Below are 26595 nucleotides of genomic sequence, written 5' to 3'. Positions count from 1 at the left end.
ATCTTTATCTGATACACTGTATTTGTTCATCTTTATCTGATACACTTTATTTGTTCATCTTTATCTGGTACACTGTTTGTTCATCTTTATCTGAAACGCGGTATTCGTTCATCTTTATCTGAAACGTGGTATTTGTTCATCTCTATATGAAACGCGGTATTTGTCTGGTATGCTGTATTTTGTGTAAGTTGTCCGGTATGCTTTATTCAGAAATCCTGGCAAGCTTCGTTATGAGGCATGCTAGCAAAAAATCATTTCCTCGGACGACCGGACGGAGATATGTTTTATTAACGTTTTCAGAATGCAGAATGTTAATAAAATAACAAAGTAAACTATCTGAGTTTCAAAACCTCCTAGGAATATTTCATGTTATTTGCAAGGTGTATGTGAAATTGGCCGCATCCGTTTTTACAAATTTAACTCCGACAATCCATGTCTACCATGTGTTACGTCAATCGAATGGTCCACACATCTGTTTTGATCAGTCATATAGGCTCTCAGATTTATTAAACATCGATTAAAAAGGCAAATGATTTGGAAGTATAATAGGGCACAGCAGCAACTAACGCGAGTGGCTGCCAATCACAGAGAGAGGAACATCCACACTGTAATGACTTATCAGTCTGTAGGTCTCTTTATCACATGTTCGGTTTAAATCATGATGAAGTTTACAGGTGAGCATAAAACAAGTTACTATGTATATTTATAGCTTTGATTAATTTTACATCAATATATCATCATATATCATTACTCTTGTTAGTCTACTCTACCTTGGCGTCATATTCCAGTTTCCAGTTGGGCTTGTTGCTCACGTTTACATCAGTAAGGTTTAGAAAATAGTTCTGAAAGTTCAGCGTGGCCTGTTAAAAAGAACAATGTTATCGTGTCATCACAAATGGATTACAATGGATGTCCTGGACATGGAGAGACAGCAAAATGAAATTTATGAGATTATTGTAAACTTTGAACAGCAAAAAAATTAAGGTCATATGATTGTTATCCATGTGTAGTAGGAATGGGTACATGGACTTGTAGCATGTGATATTCAAGGAATGCTATCTTAAAACTGAAAAGGTTATTCAGGACTAAACTCAGTACACAGTTCAAACGATTTTAACAGTTTTAAGGTTTCCATTCGTTGTAAAACATGTAGTCTTACCCAAGAACTGCCTTGGTAAAATCCGTCCAGTTCATAAATTCTGAACCCTGGATTGAGATTGGAGTATGTCGTCACGCTGCCTGGAATATACACGACGCTGATTGGTCGAGTGAAATTGACGTTGTCATACATCACCTCGTAAAAGTCGGAATGACTGTGTCCAAAGAACTGTCCAGCTATTGTACTCTCGTATCTATGGTAACGAAACAAACAGCAATGTCATGTCAATAATATTGATATTACCGTAAATACCCTTATTTCGCTCCTCGTAAAATACGTTTGTATCTAAAAATATAATCAATCAATTATAAATCAAAAACTGATAAAGAGTTAAAAAGAACAAAATATGTTACCAACGAGTTGAACATTCCTCCGTACCTGTTGACAATTTTAAAGTAGTTCCAGCTCCAAGCCTTTAAACAGTCACTGGACCCAGGGAAGATGTGACCAATCATATGAACCTACAATGCAAAAGTCAACCTACAGACATACAATCACAATTTCCCAATATGTAATGTAAAGGACAAAGTTGTTTCCTTTACTGGTTGTAAGTAGGTGTTAACTATCAGTAATATAACTCGTTAATGGTTGTAGGTAGGTGTGAACTATCAGTAATATAACTCGTTAATTGTTGTAGGTAGGTGTGAACTATCAGTAATATAACTCGTTAATGGTTGTAGGTAGGTGTGAACTATCAGTAATATAACTCGTTAATGGTTGTAAGTAGTTGTTAACTATCAGTAATATAACTCGTTAATGGTTGTAGGTAGATGTTAACTATCAGTAATATAACTCGTTAATTGTTGTAGGTAGATGTTAACTATCAGTAATATAACTCGTTAATGGTTATAAGTAGAAGTTGACTATCAGTAATATAACTCGAAGTTGACTATCAGTAATATAACTCGTTAATGGTTGTAAGTAGAAGTTGACTATCAGTAATATAAACCGTTAATGGTTGTAAGTAGATGTTAACTATCAGTAATATAACTCGTTAGTGGTTGTAGGTAGATGTTAACTTTCAGTAATATAACTCGTTAATGGTTGTAAGTAGTTGTTAACTATCAGTAATATAACTCGTTAATGCTTGTAATATAACTCGTTAATGGTTGTAAGTAGATGCTAACTATCAGTAATATAACTCGTTAATGCTTGTAATATAACTCGTTAATGGTTGTAAGTAGATGTTAACTATCAGTAATATAACTCGTTAATGGTTGTAAGTAGATGTTAACTATCAGTAATATAACTCGTTAATGGTTGTAAGTAGATGTTAACTATCAGTAATATAACTCGTTAATGGTTGTAGGTAGGTGTGAACTATCAGTAATATAACTCGTTAATGGTTGTAAGTAGATGTTAACTATCAGTAATATAACTCGTTAATGGTTGTAAGTAGAAGTTGACTATCAGTAATATAAACCGTTAATGGTTGTAAGTAGAAGTTAACTATCAGTAATATAACTCGTTAATGGTTGTAAGTAGATGTTAACCTTCAGTAATATAACTCGTTAATGGTTGTAAGTAGATATTAACTATCAGTAATATAACTCGTTAATGGTTATAAGTAGATGTTAACTATCAGTAATATAACTCGTTAATGGTTGTAAGTAGATGTTAACTATCAGTAATATAACTCGTTAATGGTTATAAGTAGATGTTAACTATCAGTAATATAGCTCGTTAATGGTTGTAAGTAGATGTCTCAATATGACACGGAGAAACTTATTCACGTATATATTGACAAAGTGAAGGTGACACGAAAGGTGGGTTGAACTGGTATCTATCCCTCCTACACTTAAATTAGAATGACTAAAATTCTACTTCCGAAAATTGTACCAAAGATAAACAACTGAAAATCAGACTGTGATACAAACTTAGATTAAGATAGAGTAGAGCACAACAATAAATCATCACACAGCTGTTTTGTCCTTCTAGGACTGGTCAGTGATACTACATCACACAGCTGTTTTGTCCTTCTAGGACTGGTCAGTGATACTACATCACACAGCTGTTTTGTCCTTCTAGGACTGGTCAGTGATACTACATCACACAGCTGTTTTGTCCTTCTAGGACTGGTCAGTGATACTACATCACACAGCTGTTTTGTCCTTCTAGGACTGGTCAGTGATACTACATCACACAGCTGTTTTGTCCTTCTAGGACTGGTCAGTGATACTACATCACACAGCTGTTTTGTCGTTCTAGGACTGGTCAGTGATACTACATCACACAGCTGTTTTGTCCTTCTAGGACTGGTCAGTGATACTACATCACACAGCTGTTTTGTCCTTCTAGGACTGGTCAGTGATACTACATCACACAGCTGTTTTGTCCTTCTAGGACTGGTCAGTGATACTACATCATACAGCTGTTTCGTCCTACATCATTCAGCCGTTTCGTCCTTCTAGAGCTCGTCAGTGACGTTAAGGACCTAAATTTTGGAGCCTAGGAGCGATTGAAAGAAATCTCAAGATAAAATTTTATCTATTTGCAAATATTCATTCATTGATTTACTCTACTGTATCTGACTCTAAATCTAAAGATATCTTTAAAAGGTGCCATTCAATAGTGTGTCTTTGGTATAATCTTCGAAAAAAGGAATTAGATACAAGTTGAAAACTCTCGTAACAATTAACGGTAACGATATTATATGATTAAACACAAATATGAGAGTTAATGGTGATAATAAACGTAAACTATTGTACATAGGTATAAACAAACCATAAGGTGTAAAAGCGAGGGATTGGAAACTTTACTACTTGTAAGTCTTAATGACCTTTAACCCACTGATCCTGAACTATTTTCTGCATCATTTCATTCAACTTTTAAATGCATAATAATGCCTACACAAAAAAAGTTGAACATTTTTTTACAAAATTGGTAGTTTCCCTTCTTCTAAGTGTTGATGACCTTTGACCTAGTAACTTGTCGAACAAAATAATTTCGTCAACTTTGCAGATGCCTTTACAAAACGTTGACAGTTTTCAAACTAATTGGCATTTTTGAAAAATTCGCACCTTGAGGCTACATGCTACGGTCAGAGACAATGAATTTCGAAAAAAAACACACGTTTTTACACTGTTTATCCTCGTCCACTGGACCTCAGCGGATGAGAACCATGGTTTTGATGCTCATTCAGGTATTGGTGGTAATGACTATATTTGGTTTAAATCGGCCCAGCGGTTCTTGAGTAGACGCTGAAAATGTGACAACGGACGACAACCGACAAACGGCGATAGTGATAAATCGCCACTAGCCTTTGACATGGGAGACCTAACAACAGTATCTAACATATAAAAGGCAACAACAGTTATAAAAATAACTACAACTGTATTCAGCATTATTAAAACACAAAATGCCCATCTGAACATCGAGCAACACTAACGTGTCTATTGATTACGTAATTCAGATCCATTCTGGTAAAATTCTCCACATTCTTTCCCATCAAAGTACAATTTGCCCATCCCATACTTAACTACAGTGTTTTTTACATAATAAAGTTTGAGTCTTTCACAAAAACGTTTCTATATATTAGAGGAAATCAAGCAACAAGGTTGTTCCACAGCATTCCCGACCTTCTCCTGTAGCAGCCCAACTGTCTGACATCCATGTTGGATGTTGGCAAAGGAGAATTCAAAGATTTGTTTTTACTATTTATTGGAGATTGGCCAAGTGCACAGTGGACTCTTCCTTCCAAAACGTGTGGCGAAATCTTATTGCGACTCCTTTCAAACCTCTAGTAGCAGAATCTTGCTGTAAAATGCATCACTGCAGCCAGGATATGCCATTTCATAACCCAGTTTCTCTGCAACACTAGAACGGCCAACACTGAGTCATAAAACCATACAGATGCACATGCAGTATGCCAGGGTTTATACACTCGAGATTGAGTGCACGAGAATTGCACGAGATATATATTACACGCTCGATGGCTGCAACAGATTGCCTGTTAACGATTAAATAGCCAAGCCACTACACTTGATGTTCAAACGAGTTTCGATTACCTCCATCCATTCGCATGATATCTTGTTAGCAATTGGGTTTTGAAGGACATTCAATGCTTAGATGTCATATCAAAAAGGAGAGGACTGCAGAAAAAAGTATCCTTATCAATTCAATATTTCAATCATCATGCAATGAACTTGAGTTTAAAAAAATACCCAAAAAAACAAAACAAAACAACAAAGAGAACAAAAATATCGACATGTGAACTGGCTATAAACGTATTATCACGCGGTAAGATAATCTTGCTATCGCTATGCCATCAAATATAATGGGACAAACCGTACTTAAAACATAACACTCATTACAGGTTCTTAATTGCTTTCGTGCTGAGGCAAAAACATCGTGTCCATAACTTCATATCTTGGTTGTATACGCTCTTTATATACCTTGCTTTCATTTAAAAACGTGACATCACTTACTTCGATTGATTAAGGTTTACATGGAGGGTGTCGTCGATGAAGCAGAAGACGCTTGACACCTGGTCTTATTCTCCCCATCCCACACATATTACAGACTGTTTCCTCTCACTCCACACACTTAACAGGCTGTTTCCTCTCAACCCACACACTTAACAGGCTGTTTCCTCTCAACCCACACACTGAACAGGCTGTTTCCTCTTAACCCACACACTGAAAAGGCTGTTTCCTCTCAACCCACATACTGAAAAGGCTGTTTACTCTCAACCCACATACTTAACAGGCTGTTTCCTCTCAACCCACACACTTAACAGACTGTTTCCTCTCAACCCACACACTGAACAGGCTGTTTACTCTCAACCCACACACTTAACAGACTGTTTCCTCTTAACCAACACACTGAAAAGGCTGTTTCCTCTCAACCCACATACTGAACAGGCTGTTTACTCTCAACCCACATACTGAACAGGCTGTTTCCTCTCAACCCACACACTTAACAGACTGTTTCCTCTCAACCCACACACTGAACAGGATGTTTCCTCTCAACCCACAAACTTAACAGACTGTTTCCTCTCAACCCACACACTTAACAGACTGTTTCCTCTCAAGCCACACACTGAACTTAACCCACACACTTAACAGACTGTTTCCTCTCAACCCACAAACTTAACAGACTGTTTCCTCTCAACCCACACACTGAACAGGCTGTTTCCTCTCGACCCACAAACTTAACAGGCTGTTTCCTCTCAACCCACACACTTAGCAGACTGTTTACTCTCAATCCACACACTTAACAGACTGTTTCCTCTCAACCCACACACTGAACAGGCTGTTTCCTCTCAACCCACAAACTTAACAGACTGTTTCCTCTCAACCCACACACTGAACAGGCTGTTTCCTCTCAACCCACAAAGTCAACAGACTGTTTCCTCTCAACCCACAAACTTAACAGGCTGTTTCCTCTCAACCCACACACTGAACAGGCTGTTTCCTCTCGACCCACAAACTTAACAGGCTGTTTCCTCTCAACCCACACACTGAACAGACTGTTTCCTCTCAACCAACAAACTTAACAGACTGTTTCCTCTCAACCCACAAACTTAACAGACTGTTTCCTCTCAACCCACACACTGAACAGGATGTTTCCTCTCGACCCACAAACTTAACAGGCTGTTTCCTCTCAACCCACACACTTAACAGACTGTTTACTCTCAACCCACACACTTAACAGACTGTTTCCTCTCAACCCACACACTTAACAGACTGTTTCCTCTCAACCCACACACTGAACAGGCTGTTTCCTCTCGACCCACAAACTTAACAGGCTGTTTCCTCTCAACCCACAAACTTAACAGACTGTTTACTCTCAACCCAAACACTTAACAGACTGTTTCCTCTCAACCCACACACTGAACAGGCTGTTTCCTCTCAACCCACGCACTGAACAGGCTGTTTCCTCTTAACCCACACACTGAACAGGCTGTTTACTCTCAACCCACATACTGAACAGGCTGTTTCCTCTCAACCCACATACTGAACAGGCTGTTTACTCTCAACCCACACACTGAACAGGCTGTTTACTCTCAACCCACATACTGAACAGGCTGTTTACTCTCAACCCACATACTTAACAGGCTGTTTACTCTCAACCCACACACTGAACAGGCTGTTTCCTCTTAACCCACACACTGAAAAGGCTGTTTACTCTCAACCCACATACTGAACAGGCTGTTTCCTCTCAACCCACATACTGAACAGGCTGTTTCCTCTCAACCCACACACTGAAAAGGCTGTTTCCTCTAAACCCACATACTGAACAGGCTGTTTACTCTTAACCCACACACTGAACAGGCTGTTTCCTCTCAACCCACACACTGAACAGGCTGTTTCCTCTCAACCCACATACTTAACAGACTGTTTCCTCTCAACCCACAAACTTAACAGACTGTTTCCTCTCAACCACAAACTTAACAGACTGTTTTCTCTCAAGCCACAAACTTAACAGGCTGTTTCCTCTCAACCCACACACTTAACAGACTGTTTCCTCTCAACCCACACACTGAACAGACTGTTTCCTCTCAACCCACAAACTTAACAGACTGTTTCCTCTCAACCCACAAACTTAACAGACTGTTTCCTCTCAACCCACACACTTAACAGACTGTTTCCTCTCAAGCCACAAACTTAACAGACTGTTTCCTCTCAACCCACACACTTAACAGACTGTTTTCTCTCCAGCCTAACGCTGAACATATTCCTCACAAAACCATGATACACGTGAGAATGAATTTAACGAATCAACATTACACTTCTTATGATATAACAATGAGAAGTTATCAAAAGCTTAATACTTACTTAATAAAGAAATGCAGTTCAAATTTCGAATAAATTTTTACTTAACAATCATAAAGTACAAATACCAAATCAACAGGTAGATATGAAAGAAGACTTATTCTAAAAGTAAAAGTTTGAAACGACGCCTACCATGTGAAAATAAAACGATTGTAAAGCATTGAGAAATCAATAACAACATCGCCTTTGTGAAACATTAAACATGATGCATCAAGTGTACAACAGGTTAGTATGTCATCCCATCACAGTCGTTCTTGTAGGTTATTCTATAACACTAGTGTTAATGCATTTATCGTATGCGAATACATATTTCATACATATACGCCGAACGGCGCTCCTCCAACCTCCCCTTCCCAAACGCCCACTTTTTTTTATCAGTATCTAATTTTGAGAGAGATGCCTTTTAACTTTTAGTTTACGCGCTTTGATTATGATATGACTAAAACCTGACATTATGGTTTTGACTTTAAATAAATGGCAAATTTTGCGTGGACAAATAGACCAGTTATGATTAATACAAAATGTCTCATGTCATTATCGTAAAAATCAAGCATTGAAAATCACAAGCATCAAACTGCTATTTGACCTAATTTGAAATTCCAATATCATTTGCAAATGTTAACAATTATATTTGGTTTGTCTGTTATCTTGTGATCCTGAACAGATACGGAAGAAGCGTGGTCTTATCAACATTTCACCTTTCTGATCTCAATACTCATTACTGACCTAATTAAGCCCAACGCCTCATCTGAACAACTTGACCTCATTTCCTTTTCTACCTGCTTATATTAAAACGAACTAAATATGATAAATGAAGCCCGAGTTTACTTTGAATGCCTTTGGATCAAATATGATTTTCCTAACTTGCCTTCTAGGTTTCACAAGGCCCTATTGTATCGCTGACGAATTCTAGAAGGAAAAAACAGTTGAAAGACACGGTTTAATTCTGATCTTGTGTTGTGATGTGCTATCCATTCGTTTGTCTTTGGTAAATTTTCTACCGTATGTTAGTACATTGTGAAAATTTAACACTTTGTATCTATCAATCATGATGATTTTTATTGCACGCTTCCAAAATGATATTACACCCAAGGTTAGCTATCGAACATGTGTTTGTATCTGGTATACGTGCCGACACCAGAGGGAACATTCTGCTCCAATACCGACCACTTATAAAGCTATCAAACCCTATTACACTGCCTAATTGCATGAGAGTAATGATCACCCTTTCCTGCCAGTCCCAGCTGTTGGCTGGTATACCAGGCAAAAGTATCCGATATCTCACAATTATTTCAGCTACCAATCTTAATACAGGACACAAAGGTAGGCCAAGATGTAGGGAACTTACATCGTGTACATACAGATGACAAACATTGGGGACTTGAAAATACAACAAGGATTTGAGATTGTGCTAAAGATATATAGGAATGGTAACACATTTCATTACAACCTTGTATAAAATTTAACTACATTATACAGCTGTTTAATCGTTCTAGGACTCGTCAGTGATACCATAGGACGAAATTGTTAAAACTTTGTGAGCTGATGAATGATAATAGAAACAAATTGTAAACTATTGAAAGGGAGTTGCTCGAAGCCAAAGATAAATTTTGTTTTCGGAAGTGATCCATCAATTGAAAAGGGTCATTAGCAAGTACGAGTGTATAAGATATTGTGAACCGTGCCACCATTCCCGAGAAATAAGATTTAGCATGCAGAAATACGACAAACTTCGGGGACTCAAGTCTCTCAACATTGTTTAAAAAAAAAGCATTATCACGAGATAGCAGAAAAGTCAACAGTGTATAAAGTAATATGACTAACACTAGTACACAACATACGAGAGCACATAATGGTTTAAATAGTGACTTAGAAACCATGGTAACATCTTATAACAACAGGCTCGTGGGTTGATTGTACTATAAAGACTACATATTGTATCAGCAGCAATGGTACTGAGATTAACTATAAAAATTAAATAAATTCTGGATTTCTTATTTTAGAATTTCATAGCAAAGAATGAAACTGGAGAGGAATATCCTTGTTGTATTCTTTGATTGTTTGATAACTTGGAAAAACAATGTCTTAGGATCGACAAATTTTAGCTGCATCCTAGTAGATAAATTTGAATGTGTGTTACTAAGGCAAATCATGATCGAAAATGATGTTACAAAGTAATACTCTTTGTATTCGTATCCCTGGCTTGTATGGTTTGTATTAAGGAAGGTGACATAGTCAAGTCTTCATCTCTACATCAGGCCGAAAAAGGGGGGCTACGTATATATACGAGATATCAGACCTCTGACCCAGGCAGGTGGGTTATTTGTAAATATGAACGAGATATCTGTAATTCAATCAGACCTCTGACCCGAGCAGGTGGGTTATTTGCAAATATGTACGGGTAACTCAATCATGCCTCTGACCCAAGCACCTGGGTTATTTGCAAATATGTACGAGAAATCTGTAATTTGATCATACGTCTGGCACGAGCAGGTGGGTTATTTGTAAATATGTACGAGCTTTCTGTTATTCAATCAGACCTCTGTCCCGAGCAAACAGGTGGGTTATTTTTAGATAAGTACGAGCTACCTGTAATTTCATCATATCTCTGGCACGAGCAGGTGGGGCTTTTTGTAAATATGTATAAGCTATCTGTTATTTAATCAGACCTCTGATCCCGGCAAGTGGGATATTGGTAAATATGTACTAGACATCAGTAATGTGATCAAACATTTGGCACGAGCAGGTGAGTTATTTGCAAATATGTACGAGATATCTGTAATTTGATTATATCTCTGACCCGAGCAGGTGGGTTATTGGTAAATATGATATATCTACGATCCGATCATACCTTTTTGTTTATGTTATCTACCATACCTTTTCGTTGTTGTCTTCTGCTTTCTGTAGTTCACTTATAAGCCACTGAAGCTGTCCATTTGGGTCCGTGGTATTGATAAGTAACCACCTGCAACGTCAGGAAAGAAGATGTGTTAACAGTATATCTACTCATACTTTTACGTCATATCAATTTGATAATATTGGATTACAGCATATTAAATAACTTAACAGCATATCGATGATGTACAGTCAGTATGTTGTATGTGTGTATGGTTACATCATATCAATTAATAGTATCAATGAAAAGTGTCAATACCAGTATGTTTCAGTGTTTTTGTTGTTATTTGCCATTTCTTCAGGATTGGTGTAGTAAGATATTTCTGTGTATTGACTTTTATAAAGTTGTTCCAACGATTTTTTGCTTTTCGATACTTACAAAATTACCTCACTGTACAGCACATATTACATTACGACACTGTCTTTTGCCGAGTTGGCATTAGGAATTTGTCTTTGTCCGGAAATAATTGCAACATGACATTGTCTTTATGGCAATATGGAATTATCTTTGTCAGGTAAAGATCGAATAATGAAACAGATTGAAATGATAACTTTGACATAGTTTAACCATAATTGCATCCCTACACTACCCGTCCGTCGTTAACCATTGTCTTTGTCTAGAAAAAATGTGCAATGTGGCGCTGTTTTTGTCTGGAACAAATTGTGATATGACGCTGTCTTTGTCCGAAACAAATTGTGATATGACGCTGTCTTTGTCCGAAACAAATTGTGATATGACGCTGTTTTTGTCCGGCAATGGTTTTATGACGACATCATGATTCTAAACAAATAAAATTTGTCATACGGCACAGACAACATCACGACTCGACACAGAAAAGATAACGACATTAAATATTAATGAATTAGGTTTTCTATAAATAAAAAAGTGAATAGTTCAACAAGATTGATTTAACATGAACGCATGGTTCATTGAGAACTTTTAAATTGCTAAATTTATTTTAAGGTTCCACTCTCATGTAAAGTGATTACGATGATATGTCATAAATACAAGGTCTGTGATATACATTGTGTTCATTATCTGTCAGGACAGCCTTGGAACACAGGATGAAGCTTCACTACGCCGGGTCGTTAGTGATTTTATCAGCACGTTTCTGCCTTGATAATACTATACTCGTTTAGGCCACGTTTTTCATGGATCCCAAATGAAGGAAAGTCGTTTTCAAATGTCAGCGTCTCTGACATATTATCAATTACACACAAAATACAACGCTTCACTTTCTCTGCATTTGTCACGAAATAGCTGTCATTGACCAATTATCTATATCTCGAAGGTACTGTTTATCGTTCTACAATAATCGCTGTCCACTGCTCAACCGTATACATTTCCAATTAGTCACCGTGATTCCTGTTTCGGATGCAGCTCCATCCATAATCAGTATGTCAAACAATAAATTTAGCTGCGGAACATTCTTATTCTACACGTATATCTTCTATAGACTTGAAATGGTAACTCGTTACATTTTTCAAAAGGCTAAAATGGCTTTCGTGTTCTTCTTCAACACATTCATTATTAACCCGATAACGCAACGAACATCAGTTTGTGTAAGATATTGATATACATTAAACACGTTTCGTGGTTTACAAAACCTTTTAATACATAAAAAACACAACATAATCTAATTTATCAAACTAAAGGCCGTATACTAAGTATTCAAACTGAGCTGAGGAATTATTTTGCTCCTTTGATGACGTTTTCAATTCAAAATCAAATTTATCTGGGTTTCAAAAAAACTCGTGTTTGCTATCGATTAGAATATTCGAAATTGTGTCGCCACAACGAAAATTGCTTCACATTTATACATAGTCGGTGTAAAATTCAATAAAAGTTAATTGATTGAAAGAAGTCACATCCTTAGGGAACGGACACATGGTCTTATCTTCCTCCAACTTATTTCAGGACTCTCCTTGTAAATCTTTGCTTTATTTTGCCCTTGTTACCTAGGATGTAAGATTCTGTAAACACATCTATATTTTCTTTGTTTAATATACAAAGATTCAAGCAACTTTCTAATGATTAATACCATCAAATTGAATGTTTTACTTACCAATTGCCATTGTTACAGAAGTTCATATTCAGCGATATGATTCTGAAACCAGGACTAGGGGAAACTGAATAAAAAGCACCTCTGTAAAAATAAATTGAATAATAAACTACATATAGGGTCATACACAGGTATATCTTACATAATAAAACTGTAAAATTACGTCTCGGAAACAAATCAATTGTCAGAATATTCAAACAATATCTGAAAAGTGAAGTCATCTTAAAAAGTATTAATTTTTACATCAAAAAATATCTTGCAGCAAATTAACATCAGTACATGTTATAGGAGAGTAATTCCATTACAGAAACGGATAATATGGCCCAAACTATTGCATGGAAAACCAATTTATTATTTTCCTTTCCGCCTGCTCAAAATTGACAAACCCATTTTTCAATCTTTACTTCTCAGTGAGAAATCTGAAATAAGGCAAAAATTCGTTTATTGATGACAATAGTGTCTGAACATCAGTTTCACAGCTTGGATATCTTTGAGGTTAATGAGGTGATGTTTAGAGCTAGTTTCAAGCATGTATGATCTGGCGAGATTTCTTCGGTAACTGTGATGATTTTAAACTTTAGTTACCTTAATGCCTTGGCGAGCAGTCACCGGTACTCATGTTGAAATTGACCCTAAGTTACCATTATGTATCTTGGTGAGCAGTATCCGGTACTCATGTTGAAATTGACCCTTAGTTACCGTAATGTATCTTGGCGAACAGTTTCCGGTACTTATGTTTTGTTTGACCCTTAGTTACCTTAAATATCCTGCCGAGCCGTCTTTGGTACTAATGTTTTGTTAGTTACCTAAATATATCTTGGCGAGCAGTCTTTGGTAACCATGTTGAGATTGACCCTTAGTTACCATAATATATCTTGGTGAGCAGTATCCGGTACTCATGTTGAAATTGACCCTTAGTTACCGTAATATATCTTGGTGAGCAGTATCCGGTACTCATGGTGAAATTGACCCTTAGTTACCGTAATATATCTTGACGAGCAGTCTCCGGTACCCATGTTGAGATTGCCCCTTATTTACCTTAATATATCCTGCCGAGCAGTCTTTGATACTAATGTTTTGTTAGTTACCTTAATATATCTTGGCGAGCAGTCTCCGGTACCTATGTTGAGATTGACCCTTAGTTACCTTAATATATCCTGCCGAGCAGTCTTTGATACTAATGTTTTGTTAGTTACCTTAATATATCCTGCCGCGCAGTCTTTGGTAACCAAGTTCCCCAGCTATCTGCCAGTGCCTCATATAGCCAGTTGATGGACTGGTTACCCGTAATAAAGTCTGGTGGGAAACTACAAATTAAAAGATTCTGATAAATAGTCTTAACCTTTGACCTTGTGAATCGAAGATTGTACAAAAGACACACAAATGAATAACGCCATTTAATACAAATCTAAAGCAAGATACAGTAAACCCAAGCAATGAAGAATACTGCATCATACAACTGTTAACTGATAAAAATAAAGTGAAAAATAACTGTGGTAAAGTATCTGTAGAGTCGTGGATTATACACAAATAACATGGACTTTTGTAAAGTTGTTATAACAAATAGCGACTAAGCAGAAAATGATTACATAAAGTTCGATGAGGGTAAACGTGTTTTATAAATTCCGGAGGATGGTGGAAGATATTTAAATAAGGCTAATGGTTATATGCTAGTGGGAAGTGCAGTGTAAACAACTAACCAATGTTCTGAAAGGTAACAGCACTGTGATGTAATGTAATAACCACATCAACAATCTGTGTAAACAGTCCTTTAGAATAACTAATTACAAGATACAATATTGGTGAAAGAATACATCACACCTATAAACATATACCACCATTAGTCACACAACTATTAACAAATTAATTGCACAAGTCCTCTCACTGGTTGTATCATTAACATTTCATACAACTTATAACTCCGTTATCATTAAAACCAATCATTAATACATTGATCACTAGAATCAATTCATTTGTTTAAACACTGGCCCAGTAAATACTAAAAAATAAATATTTCCTTTGGACATTAACTTAAAAGATACTAATATAGGTATATCATATTTTCTTGTAATGGTTACGATATCGATTAACTATCGATTAGATATCGTAATCACACCCTGACGTTGGTTACAACACTTCGATATCTGTTATAAACGTCAATACATACAACAACAAATACATACTGCAAAACATGTTTGATATTGATGGCTGATGTTTTCGCGGTTATACAAAAAAACTAAAAGCAAAACGGTCATCAAACGGACGATGGCTTTCTCTATTAATTTCAACTTCGTTTTGTACATATGAACAGAACCATGTAGTTGCCCATTTTGTAACTTTAGAAAGAGAAAGACATAAAACCGGAAAACTAAAAACCACGTTGATTAACAGGGACACTTCATACATTCATACTTGAATACTTTAATAACAATAAAGACAATTCAAATTCAATTAAACTAGGGCAAAAAAAAATAAAAAAAATAAAAAAAATAAACAAATAAATACCCCTGCAAAAGCACAAGGAAAATAAGACCAGGTGTTACAGGGAATCAGCATCTTTTGTTTCATCGACGATATCCTTCTTACCACATGTTTGTGTTATAAAACTGATGGAATTTAAAAAATCCTTTTTGTGCTGAGCACAATCTTCTAGTCCCATGATAATATTACAGTTTCTGTAACCCAGTATGAAAAAAAATAACACTGACAGTATATGTGCCTCCATACACTTTTAAGTAGATATATGTTCTATATTATGGCTAAAAGCAATCGTGTGAATAGATGTGTCACACAATACTAAGCAGGATGTGCGGAAAATGATATAGCAGTGCTTCGTTTGTGTACCGAACAAAACAAACAACATCAAAATACATTTATTAACAACACTGACAAAAACAATGGATGCCTAGAACATTAATACTGATGTGTAACCATTCTAATGAAATATTCTTTTTGTGTTTGCTATAAAACAATTTATCTGGTTCAGTTATGTTCAAATAGTGTTTAATGCAGGAAGACATCCCTATCAGATTGCATGTTTGTGTTTCAGCTGTATTCGTGTCCGGAAATTCGAAACAAAGGAAATATTTGTATAATTGTATTAGATGTAGGCCCTAAGATGCTACTACATGTTGGCTGGCATGTTTAATTTGCTAATCAAAAGAACAGTTGGTCGAAATTAACACATGTGATTCATCAAAGTGATTCTACAAATCGATTTAAGGCAATTTCAGTGTTCGATTTCACAACTCACAAAACCATCCAATTACACCAAATTAATGAAATGCCCGTGTTTGTCCCTGGTCTGTGGCCGAGGTGACACACGGGGATGTAGGCCACACATCAATATCATTGTCAATCTTACATCAGCAGTCGAGGTCGACATTCTCGGATAACACTGCCGTAAACACAGGGATTGTTATTGGTAGTATAGATAGTCAACAAACATTACATAAACGTACGCAAAAATGTACAGGATTACAAACAACTCATTGAATTATCAAACCTCATTGAATTATCAAACCTCATTGTATTGTTAAACCTCATTGCAGAGGTAAAACTCATTTTCTTGTTTAATCTCATTGTATTGTAAAATTTCATTGTAATCTTAAATCTTACTGAATTGTTTAATATTGCTTAATTTCATTGTAATGTCAAATCCCATCATATTGTCTAATCTCACTGTTTTGTTAAATTAAATTGGATTGTTAATCTCATTGTTTTGTTAATTCCATTGTAATGTTTAATCTCAATGTATCGTTTGATATTGTTTAATATCATTGTATTTTTCAATATCATTATATTGTTAAATCTCATTGATTGTTAAAACTCATTGTATTGTGAAATTTCATTGTAATGATAAGTATCATTGTATTGTTAAATAATGTTTAATCCAATTGTATTGTTAAATTCCACAATATTGTTATATTGTTAAATCTCATTGTATTGTTAAAGTACAATCTAATTTAATGGTTTAATATCATTGATTGTTGAAATTTACTGCATTGTTAAATGTCATTGTATCGTTCAAGTTGAAGACCTTCCATATCTTAGATTGCGCTTACTTTTATTGTTCCTGTTTAAGAAAAATATTCATTGGTAATTCAACAGGATATATAGAAGGTTTAAAGCAAACGAAACTATACACAATAGATAGGAAAAGAAATTCACAGAACTGGAGGTACTGTATCAATTCTAAAAGACGTGCTCAAAAATGCATCCTTAGTCTCGCAAAAAATTTCACATTAGCTGTCTTATTAACAAAAACGTCATCAAATCACCAAAACATGTTCCTTGATCAAGAATCAAGAATATTAGCTAATCAACGAGTTCTATTTGATGTAAAAATTCGGAATAGTCATCACGCTTGTAGTACATTTTTTGTGTGTCCGTCCTCTCATACTATAGACCAATCGCCGAAGCCTGTACTAAGGAAACCTCTGCCACTCCTGGATCAATGAGCAGTTCGTGCTTTTCCAATTGTTTGGAATTCTGGTTCTCATGAAATCACTCAAATATGTTACTTGATCAAGAATCAAGTATATTAACTATTCAACGAGTTCTGTCGAACAAATGTAATGACTTTTTATCCGAGATATTCCCACACATGTTCGATTGGATTAATGTCGTTTGATAATGAAGGCCATGGGATCGTTTTATCACCTCTTGTTGAAGAAAGACTAGCACTAAGAGGGCTCTGTGTGGCTTGCCATTGTCATCCATTAGGACAGAATGATCTGCCAATGCATGGGCATCACAATACGGAACAACTAATGGTCGGAGTTTGGATATAAAAGTGTATTCCTGGTCTCCAAACACGAACCTTACAGTAAAAGTAAAGACAACAGTGGTCTCTTCGCCAAGACCTAAATTTTCAGTTTTAGTAATCACGTGCTCGTTGAAGTTTTGCGTTCCAGTCAACAAAAAGGACATTTTTCTGGTCGGCGACATCGTAGTTACCTTTTGTTCAAAGGTCTGTTGGCGGTGTGTTGACGGTACGCCGGCTGACGCAAATATTGACGCTCCAGTGTCCTCTAAGCCTGTTGGCGCAAGTGAATCGGGCTATCTTCGTCTATCTAAAAAGATGTCTATCGTCTCTGTTTGTAGTCATTCGATATATACCAGACGCTCGTCAACATGCCCAGTCTGACATCAAAACGTGCAGTTACTTGCCGCCTGTATATCATACTATCTTGAACTGTTCCAGAAGCTTGACATCTTTCAGCATTTGTCAATTTTCGACTTGTCGTTTTAAAGTACAATATGAGCACGTGAAGGAGTAACCAGCAATACACGTGCATCCGCTACTTAAGTGATAAATCAAACTTGTGTTTTGTTAGAGTACGGGGTATCCCAGTTTAATCCGGAATGCCATTAAGTTGGTAAATTGGGTGTATCGCTTGGTGGCATACTGCACCGAGCACAAAAGCAGACATTTCATGGAGTACGACAAGGTCTATTTTTACAAAGGGCTAAATTTGTTTTTATTGAAATTGTCATAGTGCAAATTATGATCCCTAACTTCTAGCCAAGTGTAAGTATTGATGTCTTACCGGTATTTTGATGTTGTGTAGGTTATTCCGTTCTAAAAACGTTATAACCGCGTTCAGTTCAGGACCAAAAACAAATGTTTCAATTACACACACGAGTACATGGAATAAGATTTCAAACGCGAAAAGATAAGCACAAAGCATTTTTCTACAGATAGTTGGAAAGAGGAATGTATCCATATCTATATATCTATTCGCCTACATTAATCAGTTACCGCTCCGCTCGTCTGATCAGTATTGTCTGGATTGTCAAATCTATTTGACGTCAACTTTAAGTAACGGTATATGCGTGCCCGGTACTATTTCTGGTCGAGCGATGTTTTTTCTTACACATAATATCAGATATCAGCATCAAAACAAACATTTGAAAGTGAATCTTTATTTAATAACACTTGTATACACCTTGTAATTCAATAATTTATTATACGCATCGGAAAGTTTAGAAAGTTTATCTTATGAAAAATCTGAAACAGAATATCGGATAACCCGCTGTGTAACAAATTAGTCATAAATTGACAAATCCAAACGTTCATATTTCACGAGAAATTAATCATTATCGTCCGATTTAAGTTTATTTTCACAGCGGAAATGATGATATAGTGGAAACGATGACAATTAACTGTGTTCACATTGACGAATTGTGTATTGCTAACACAATTTTGGACCAATTTTATGCCAAATCTGGTTTCTGTTAATAACAAACAGACATATGATATCACAGTTAAGAGATTTGTCCTTGGAACAAACACGGCAAATCGTGTGCATGCTACAGTCTATACCACGTCTTGGATGTCAACGACAATGAACACAAATAAACGTGCTAGAACTAGACAGTTCTTTCCAATTCAGACATGCAAACTAGATTTCCAGAAAAGTTGATAGACAATTGAATGATGCCCATCTTCAAACTTCAGTCTGGAGATAACGACAAGTTGTGAGTTCATTTCGATTCAATTCAGTTACTGACGCTGGAATTTTCGACACAAGATTACTTGTACTGCAATAATATATAACATAATACCGGATGACGCAAATCCAGGGACGAGTTATTAAACAGCAAGCCGGAGCTTAATACCTTCGAAATGAATTTTCTAAGAAGTCACATCTCCTAAGAATTGGTAGCACGCAATAATATCACCAGTGCGAATATAGATGGTATTTGTACATTGTACTCGGCATATAACGCATTCTCCGATTTTTGCTGATATTGCATAATCAAAACAAATGAGAAATCACTAATTATAGAGTAAACCTATAGGATAGGGCGGTCCTAGACATTTCCGTGACTCCTCAAAGCTACAACTTGGGACGTTTGGGCGATACGGGGAATAATACAACTAGATTACCTAGGCTATGATTGCAGGCGAATAAGATTGTTTCCATGATGTTTGGAATGAAGTCTCGTACAAATTAAGTAATCCATGTACAATTTGCCTGTGAATACTTTTCCTTCATGATGTCCCTAACATCCATTATCTTGTAACGTTGGCTGTCGCCGGAATGAAAAACTCAAAAAGACAAATAATACCCAGCAATGTACGTAGCCGTTACCAAATACATATTCCATTTATGTATTCACGTTAGAATTAATCATGTTATGCCCCATAAAACGCTTTCTCAGCCTCATAAAACGCTTTCTAAGCGAATACCTTTTTTTTGAATTGCACTATCGTCAACAAAATGATAGGAAAGGACAGACTTTCTTAGTGAATCAGATCGGTGTCTCCAACGCTACAATTATAACGTCACAAATTCAATAACTTCACCATCAAAAGCACGCTATTTACTGATTCCATATTTTGTGTTAGAAAGCCCGAAATTGTGTTCTATCAGTTAGAGCCAGTCGAAAATGTACATGTATTGGTGCCATCGCCAGTAATGTTTTCGTTCTGCTGTGACTTTTGTACTGTCTACATCAATTTGGGTTTCAAACACACTGAATTTGTCAAAAATTGTACAAAAGACACACACGTGAACAACACCTTTCCATGCAAATGTAGACATAAACACTGGAGCCAAATAATGAATTGAACTGCAGCATCCGACTGTTACGTCTTCTAGGACTCATCAGTGTTGTCTAGGGTATAACTTTTAAAATATAGGAGGCGACTTGGGAAAATCAAAATTGATAAAAAGGAAATTAAAAAACCCAAATTGGGAGGTGCAGAAGACTCAATATATTTTCAATATATTTCCAATTTTTCTGAAATTTCTGAAGAACGTCAACTACATGCTTATAACTACGCCACTGTGCAAGTGAAGAAAAATGGCATGCTGGTAGTATTTTTCTGATACCATACAATGCGACGCAACAAGATATTCCATCGTTTTGGTTACTAATGCTTTATAGTCTCACATTTAAAATAACAATTTTGAATAAAAAATTCTAAGTCTACTTGATTTATTGACCATTTTATGAGCAGCTAAACAACATGATGACCTATTTCATTCCATGACTCGCATTTCAGCATTTGTAGCATTAAGCGTTAACTGTAAGAATCTGTCAAGTTCTTACGAAACTTCGCGAACATTATATACGGAAAGCAAAACCATAAGAATGATCAAGCTTCTGGCTTCGTCGAGTTTGGTGGTAAGATATTCTAACAGACTATCGGCATATGGCTTTTAATCACGGGATACAAAGACCTTCCAAAGTCGTTTAATTTTACTTTCATATATTGGTGACGTCTTGTCTTTAAAACATCAAGGATATTATTGACCACGTCCATTGTATACACCCACCAGAATTGGAAATCAAGGACACAACAGACTTAACAACTATTCTCGATCTTTTCCTACGTATGGTAATCGTAATCATTTCAATATCCCTATTGTGAATTTTCCATTTCTGTATAGCAACATCCCTACGTCCCGAACCTATGGTGTTTTCATGTTGCAGTTGATTCGATATAAACGGGCTGCTCCCATTATCACAATTTTCGTGCAGGAGTCGCCAACTAACGAAAAAAAACTCGTGGTAGAATGTTTCATAGATTCAGATTGATTAAGTATGGGGAAATTTCACGGTCGTCATAATAATCTAATTGAAAAACATTCCGTTTTATTGTGCAATATGAAATTACACGCGTTTGATATTCGTTAGTTTTCGGTAACATTGCTGCTGTATACCTTGTTTCATTTTGAGAACGTGTCATTACTTACACGGATTGACCAAATTTTGCAATCGATGAGTCAGAAAGCGCTTACTCTTCCGGGAAACCTGGTCTTATTCTTCTTGTACTCTTTCAGGAGGCTCTGAGTAATTTTATCTTTTTTTCATATTTTGCGCTAGTTTTATTGAACTTGAGTTTGGATTATGGTATGTTGACATGTTGGTATTTTCTTGATTTTATTTTCATATAGATAAGACAATAAATGCTGACAAATGAGATTTCAGCATCTCTTGGTACAAAGACAAAACTCTTATTCACAATTAAAAGTTAAGTTGGTTTTTCCTCTTTCCTAGTTGCTTTATGTAAGTAATCTGAAAAAAACTTGTCCCGTTATAACATACCTGTTTACCGGGGCGCTTTCGTGGTTGCCAAGAGCGTTAAAGACAACTTTGTCGGGAAGGTACTTTTTAAACAACTTTGTGTAGGTCTGTAGGGAGGTAAGCTGATCCGTCCGGGACTGGTTCCATATGTTGTGTGGAGGTAGATCTCCCGTGAATATGACATAGTCAAACTGTAACCAAACATACAGATGTTATGTGGGGGTAGATCTCGAACTTTTCCCCATCAATTTTGGTTTTCCTCTGTCACCTGCCACTGACAATCCTAGCTAGTAGTATGGTGTATTTCAATTGATCATTTGACAATATATCTATCTATTTTTAAATGAAATATTAACTTTTTGTCCGTTGTACATTTTGAAACGCTGTAAATAAATACTATGAACGGAGACGTAATGTTTGGAAATGTACATTAATTACTCGGAACCATGATAGGTGCCATTGCTATGTGTACAGACTGACCTGGTCCTGTATGGAGCTGAGGTGAGAGAACAAACTGTCCAGCGTGATAAATGGAGTATCACACATGGCATGCGATCCCCACTGACCAGCTTTATCCTTTGCAGACGCTACAAAAGACAGACATACCAGTGAGAAACCTTGGCGGACGTTAAATAGACAGACATGCTAGTGAGAATCTAGGTAACAAATAGTGGGATACGTTTTTGGACGTTACAACAGACAGATATTCTAGTAAAGATTGTGAAAAAAACCTTGTCGGACGTAAAACAGACAGACATACCTATACAAAAATGAACGAAGAAATCAATACCGATATCAGCGTATTAGCCTGTGATTGGTCAGCTTTTTTCTGATGGAACCAATCAAATAACTTCGCTTGTGCATTCAGTTTTTTTCTATGACATGTTCCAGGCGTGAAAAGAGCAAAAGTAATCGTAACTTCTGGAGTATCGAGAATGAGATTTTTCTAGTTTGACTTTTGCACTGACTTTTGTTCTATGATTAAATATACTTAGAAACTGTTCCTTACGTGCTTTCCCGTCCTCTTTTCGGCAGCACAACGGTTCTCCGCAGTTTGTGTTTGACCCTGTCATGTACGCTGGGTCCAGATGAATATCCGTTAGATGGAGCATGCGGAGTGTTTGGGATCCGGGCTAGTTAGAGAAAGTGGTACCGATAAATATAATAATGAAGGCAAAGTTTAAATAAACTTTCATTATGTCAAAATAATCTCCAGTTCAAGTGTCAATCTTTGACTATCGATTCAATTTATAAGTGCAATAAGGGTCAAATGAGCTTGTCTATCCCAAAATATTTGCATATGCCCATCAGATAGGATATTTCAGACAGGTAGTCTCCACAGGAAACAGGGTGACGGAGAAGCTGTCTGACTACTGCACGGTGTACAGAAAGTCGTCACAGCTACTCCAGGTATAACAGCTCATTGCATGTCGATTATGACTTTTGTGACAATAATACCCATGAATCACTGAATAATTCGACTTCATTGGAAAATATTACGAGGAAAAAAAATCGATTGATTGATGGCAGAGACAAAATTCTTTTCAGTTGAAAACAATCCACAAACTATTGCAGAGACACAAATGCTATATTTGCCAAATGGAGGCTTATAGGTACGTCCGGATGTGTGTCCTCGCAAATAGTCAAAGTCATCAGAAAATGTCCACAAGCCATGAAGACCAGTAAATGACCACTTTTTAGTTTCCTAACAGAAGTCTTTAATTAACTTGTGGATCCAATACAGGAGAAGGTAGCACATATTGTACTCTGGAGATGGGTATTGGTGAGAGGGACAGTAAGTCTGGAACATTGTCCTTTTGGCAATACAACAGAGGATTAAGGGTGACATGTTTAAAATGTGGTTAACTTTACCTTCGGTGGTTTTGGTGGGGTCACAGGCGGTTTCGGAGTGTTAGGTAAAGTCACATTCCACATAACGTTTGGATCCTCAGGTGTTCCACAATTAGTACCGAGGAGAATTCCACAAGCTTGTGGTGGACTGAGGGACAGCCTCTCTGCCACCCCAAACAATTCATCCTAGTAAGAAACAAGTCATACATATGGTAGATCATTAAAACGTTGAAGCAACAATATGTTTTCATATTTATGGCGATCTATGCTGTTTTTAAACAGCTCTTGTAAACTTTAAGTATACAGTGAGCATTTGGGATCTACCTTTGACCTCTCCCCACCTTCCTATCACAGAGGTCACAAACCTTACTATATACAACAATAGTGATGTCATTGTTTCAGTCATATTTTCCTTCATATTCGTTTTGTTGCCGTTTTTTTTATAACTACGCGTCGTTAAAATGATATAATATTTAAGTGTTCTACATTCTTAACCCCCGATCGAGGTATAACTATGTTATTTAAGTAAAAACTACCAGAGGACCACTGATAAGATGGTGACGCCATATAACCATCACGTGACACTACACGCGCAGTTCAACCTCTCGGTATTTCTCACAAAAAGAATGATTAGCAGTCTTGTAGTAAAATGATAAAATATTTAAGTGTTCTACGTCCTTAACCCCCGATCGAGGTATAACTATGTTATTTAAGTAAAAACTACCAGAGGACCACTGATAAGATGGTGACGCCATATAACCATCACGTGACACTACACGCGCAGTTCAACCTCTCGGTATTTCTCACAAAAAGAATGATTAACAGTCTTGTAGTAAAATGATAAAATATTTAAGTGTTCTACATCCTTAACCCCCGATCGAGGTATAACTATGTTATTTAAGTAAAAACTACCAGAGGACCACTGATAAGATGGTGACGCCATATAACCATCACGTGACACTACACGCGCAGTTCAACCTCTCGGTATTTCTCACAAAAAGAATGATTAACAGTCTTGTAGTACAGTATTCTACTGTCAGTTGTGATTCTGATTGATTTTACCGCAATATGGCGCGAATTTATAGTGCAGCTGAATTATTAATATCTCCGGTCTAGATTCTCCGGCCAACTCAAGGCAATTGTTTAAGATGGTTTTGATCCAATACATATATAAAAAAAGTTACCTGCATCGTGACTGCAGTTATCCGATAGTATGTGTAGAATCCACAATGGATTAGAATTGGTATTCTTGTTTTTATATCTATTTTAATGAGACATTTACAATACAACTCAGAAAAACCTGCCAGTAAAATAGCGCTCATCTTACGATCATGTTCACAACACTATAATAGCGATGGGGCTATCGACAGAGTCTTGAAATTAAAAATGTCTTCATGTAATCAAATGGCATTTATAGACATATGAATGATGCAGATTTGCATACCGAAGATATAGATAAGGCAAGCATTATGCTTTACGGCATATTGATATCGCTTACACGTCTTGTTGTGTCATATACAGGTAAAATGAGTATTTATCCTGAAGAGTGTCAGATTTCCTAATTTTGACACCAATCCGTAACGATTTTAGGGTAGCGAAAAAAGAACGCTTTTTGTTTATTTTTTATTTCAGTATCGATGACGGTGATGTCTGCCTTAACCAGTGTAATATGACCGGGTTTTATACTACTGTGTCCAGGATGTAAAACATCTGGCACGTGAAACCCTATCATCGTACGACCTTCAATAACCTAAATTATGACAGGTCTTACTGACCCAGTCACATTCTAAAGAAGGATTCGCTACTTTCAATAAAAAATATAAACGGTCGTTTACTTTTCTGTAACTTACCGTTATCGATCGAGTCAGAATTTTTAGGGTCAACAACTCTATTAAATCATGTTCTTTAAATATTCATTTTATGATAAAAAAAATGATTGCCAAATATCACAAGTCATCAAAACAAAACAAAAAACATAACAGGATATCATGTATTCTAAACTAATCTTTAAACATTTGCTTCATTTTATCTAAATCGTATCACCTTTGATTCTCAGTATCACAATAAAACATTAACAGATTTTAAGATTGTTGACCTTGATGCTTGGTTATAACGCTATCTCCGATCAACTTTGCTTTGTACTACAGTCCGAACTTTAACCAGTTAGAAGATATAAATACTCTTGTCATTGTGACTGGTGATCATACTATTTGTTGTTTGTTTCTGATAAGTACACTTCGTTATGTTATGAAAAGTGTGTCGGAGCAATAAACCCGACTTATGACTCGGTGACATCAATACTGATTTTGTAATTTCACATACGATTCTGATCCACTCGTTTCACACTGTTGGATAAAAGATCTAAAATTTGACTTTAACCTTTGACCTTACCACTTTGATATTTCAGACAAGGTACTTTCGCCTCTCACTCACTTACGATATATATTACTTTTACACGTTTTACCCTCCCACTTCATCAGATCCCATCTTCGACCCCTCGAGTTGCCATTATTATTTACATGAGATTTTATCTAAAATTACACGAATGACTCTTCCGTACCCTGCGTTTCCCTCTCTCGGTCAGATTCCCCCAGTATCCTGTGACAGCACCCTCCTCAACCCAGAACTGTCCCCTTTCATTCCTCGAACTTTCTTTTTTCATTCCTAGGAGATGTCCTCTTTATTTTCCTCGGGTCGTGTTCAGCTCTTCCCCCGCCGTCCTGCATTTCCCCAAAATATCCTCTTCCATTTCCCCGGGTCGTGTTCAGCTCTTCTCCTGCCCTCCCGCATTTCCCGAGGCGTCCACTTC

General features: G+C 36.6%; 1 protein-coding gene across 1 annotated transcript in view; it reads right to left on the bottom strand.

Annotated features, from left to right (window-relative positions):
* The window catches only part of LOC132547093 (sphingomyelin phosphodiesterase-like), a 35487-nt gene that overhangs the window by 7302 nt on the left and 1590 nt on the right, over positions 1-26595 (bottom strand). The window contains exons 2-11 of the mRNA XM_060210882.1: positions 23808-23972; positions 22945-23068; positions 22416-22522; positions 21957-22126; positions 14090-14200; positions 12897-12977; positions 10813-10900; positions 1538-1620; positions 1160-1352; positions 771-860 (exon numbers count right to left, since the gene is read on the bottom strand). Coding sequence (XP_060066865.1) covers positions 771-860; positions 1160-1352; positions 1538-1620; positions 10813-10900; positions 12897-12977; positions 14090-14200; positions 21957-22126; positions 22416-22522; positions 22945-23068; positions 23808-23972 — 1212 coding nt within the window. The remainder of the gene's footprint in view (positions 1-770; positions 861-1159; positions 1353-1537; positions 1621-10812; positions 10901-12896; positions 12978-14089; positions 14201-21956; positions 22127-22415; positions 22523-22944; positions 23069-23807; positions 23973-26595) is intronic.

The sequence above is a fragment of the Ylistrum balloti genome, unplaced genomic scaffold, assembly GCF_031769215.1.
Source record: "Ylistrum balloti isolate Yb309-2 unplaced genomic scaffold, AGI_CSIRO_Ybal_v1 Utg369562, whole genome shotgun sequence".
Classification (NCBI taxonomy): Eukaryota; Metazoa; Mollusca; class Bivalvia; order Pectinida; family Pectinidae; genus Ylistrum; species Ylistrum balloti.
This window is presented reverse-complemented; position numbering and strand designations above follow the sequence as displayed.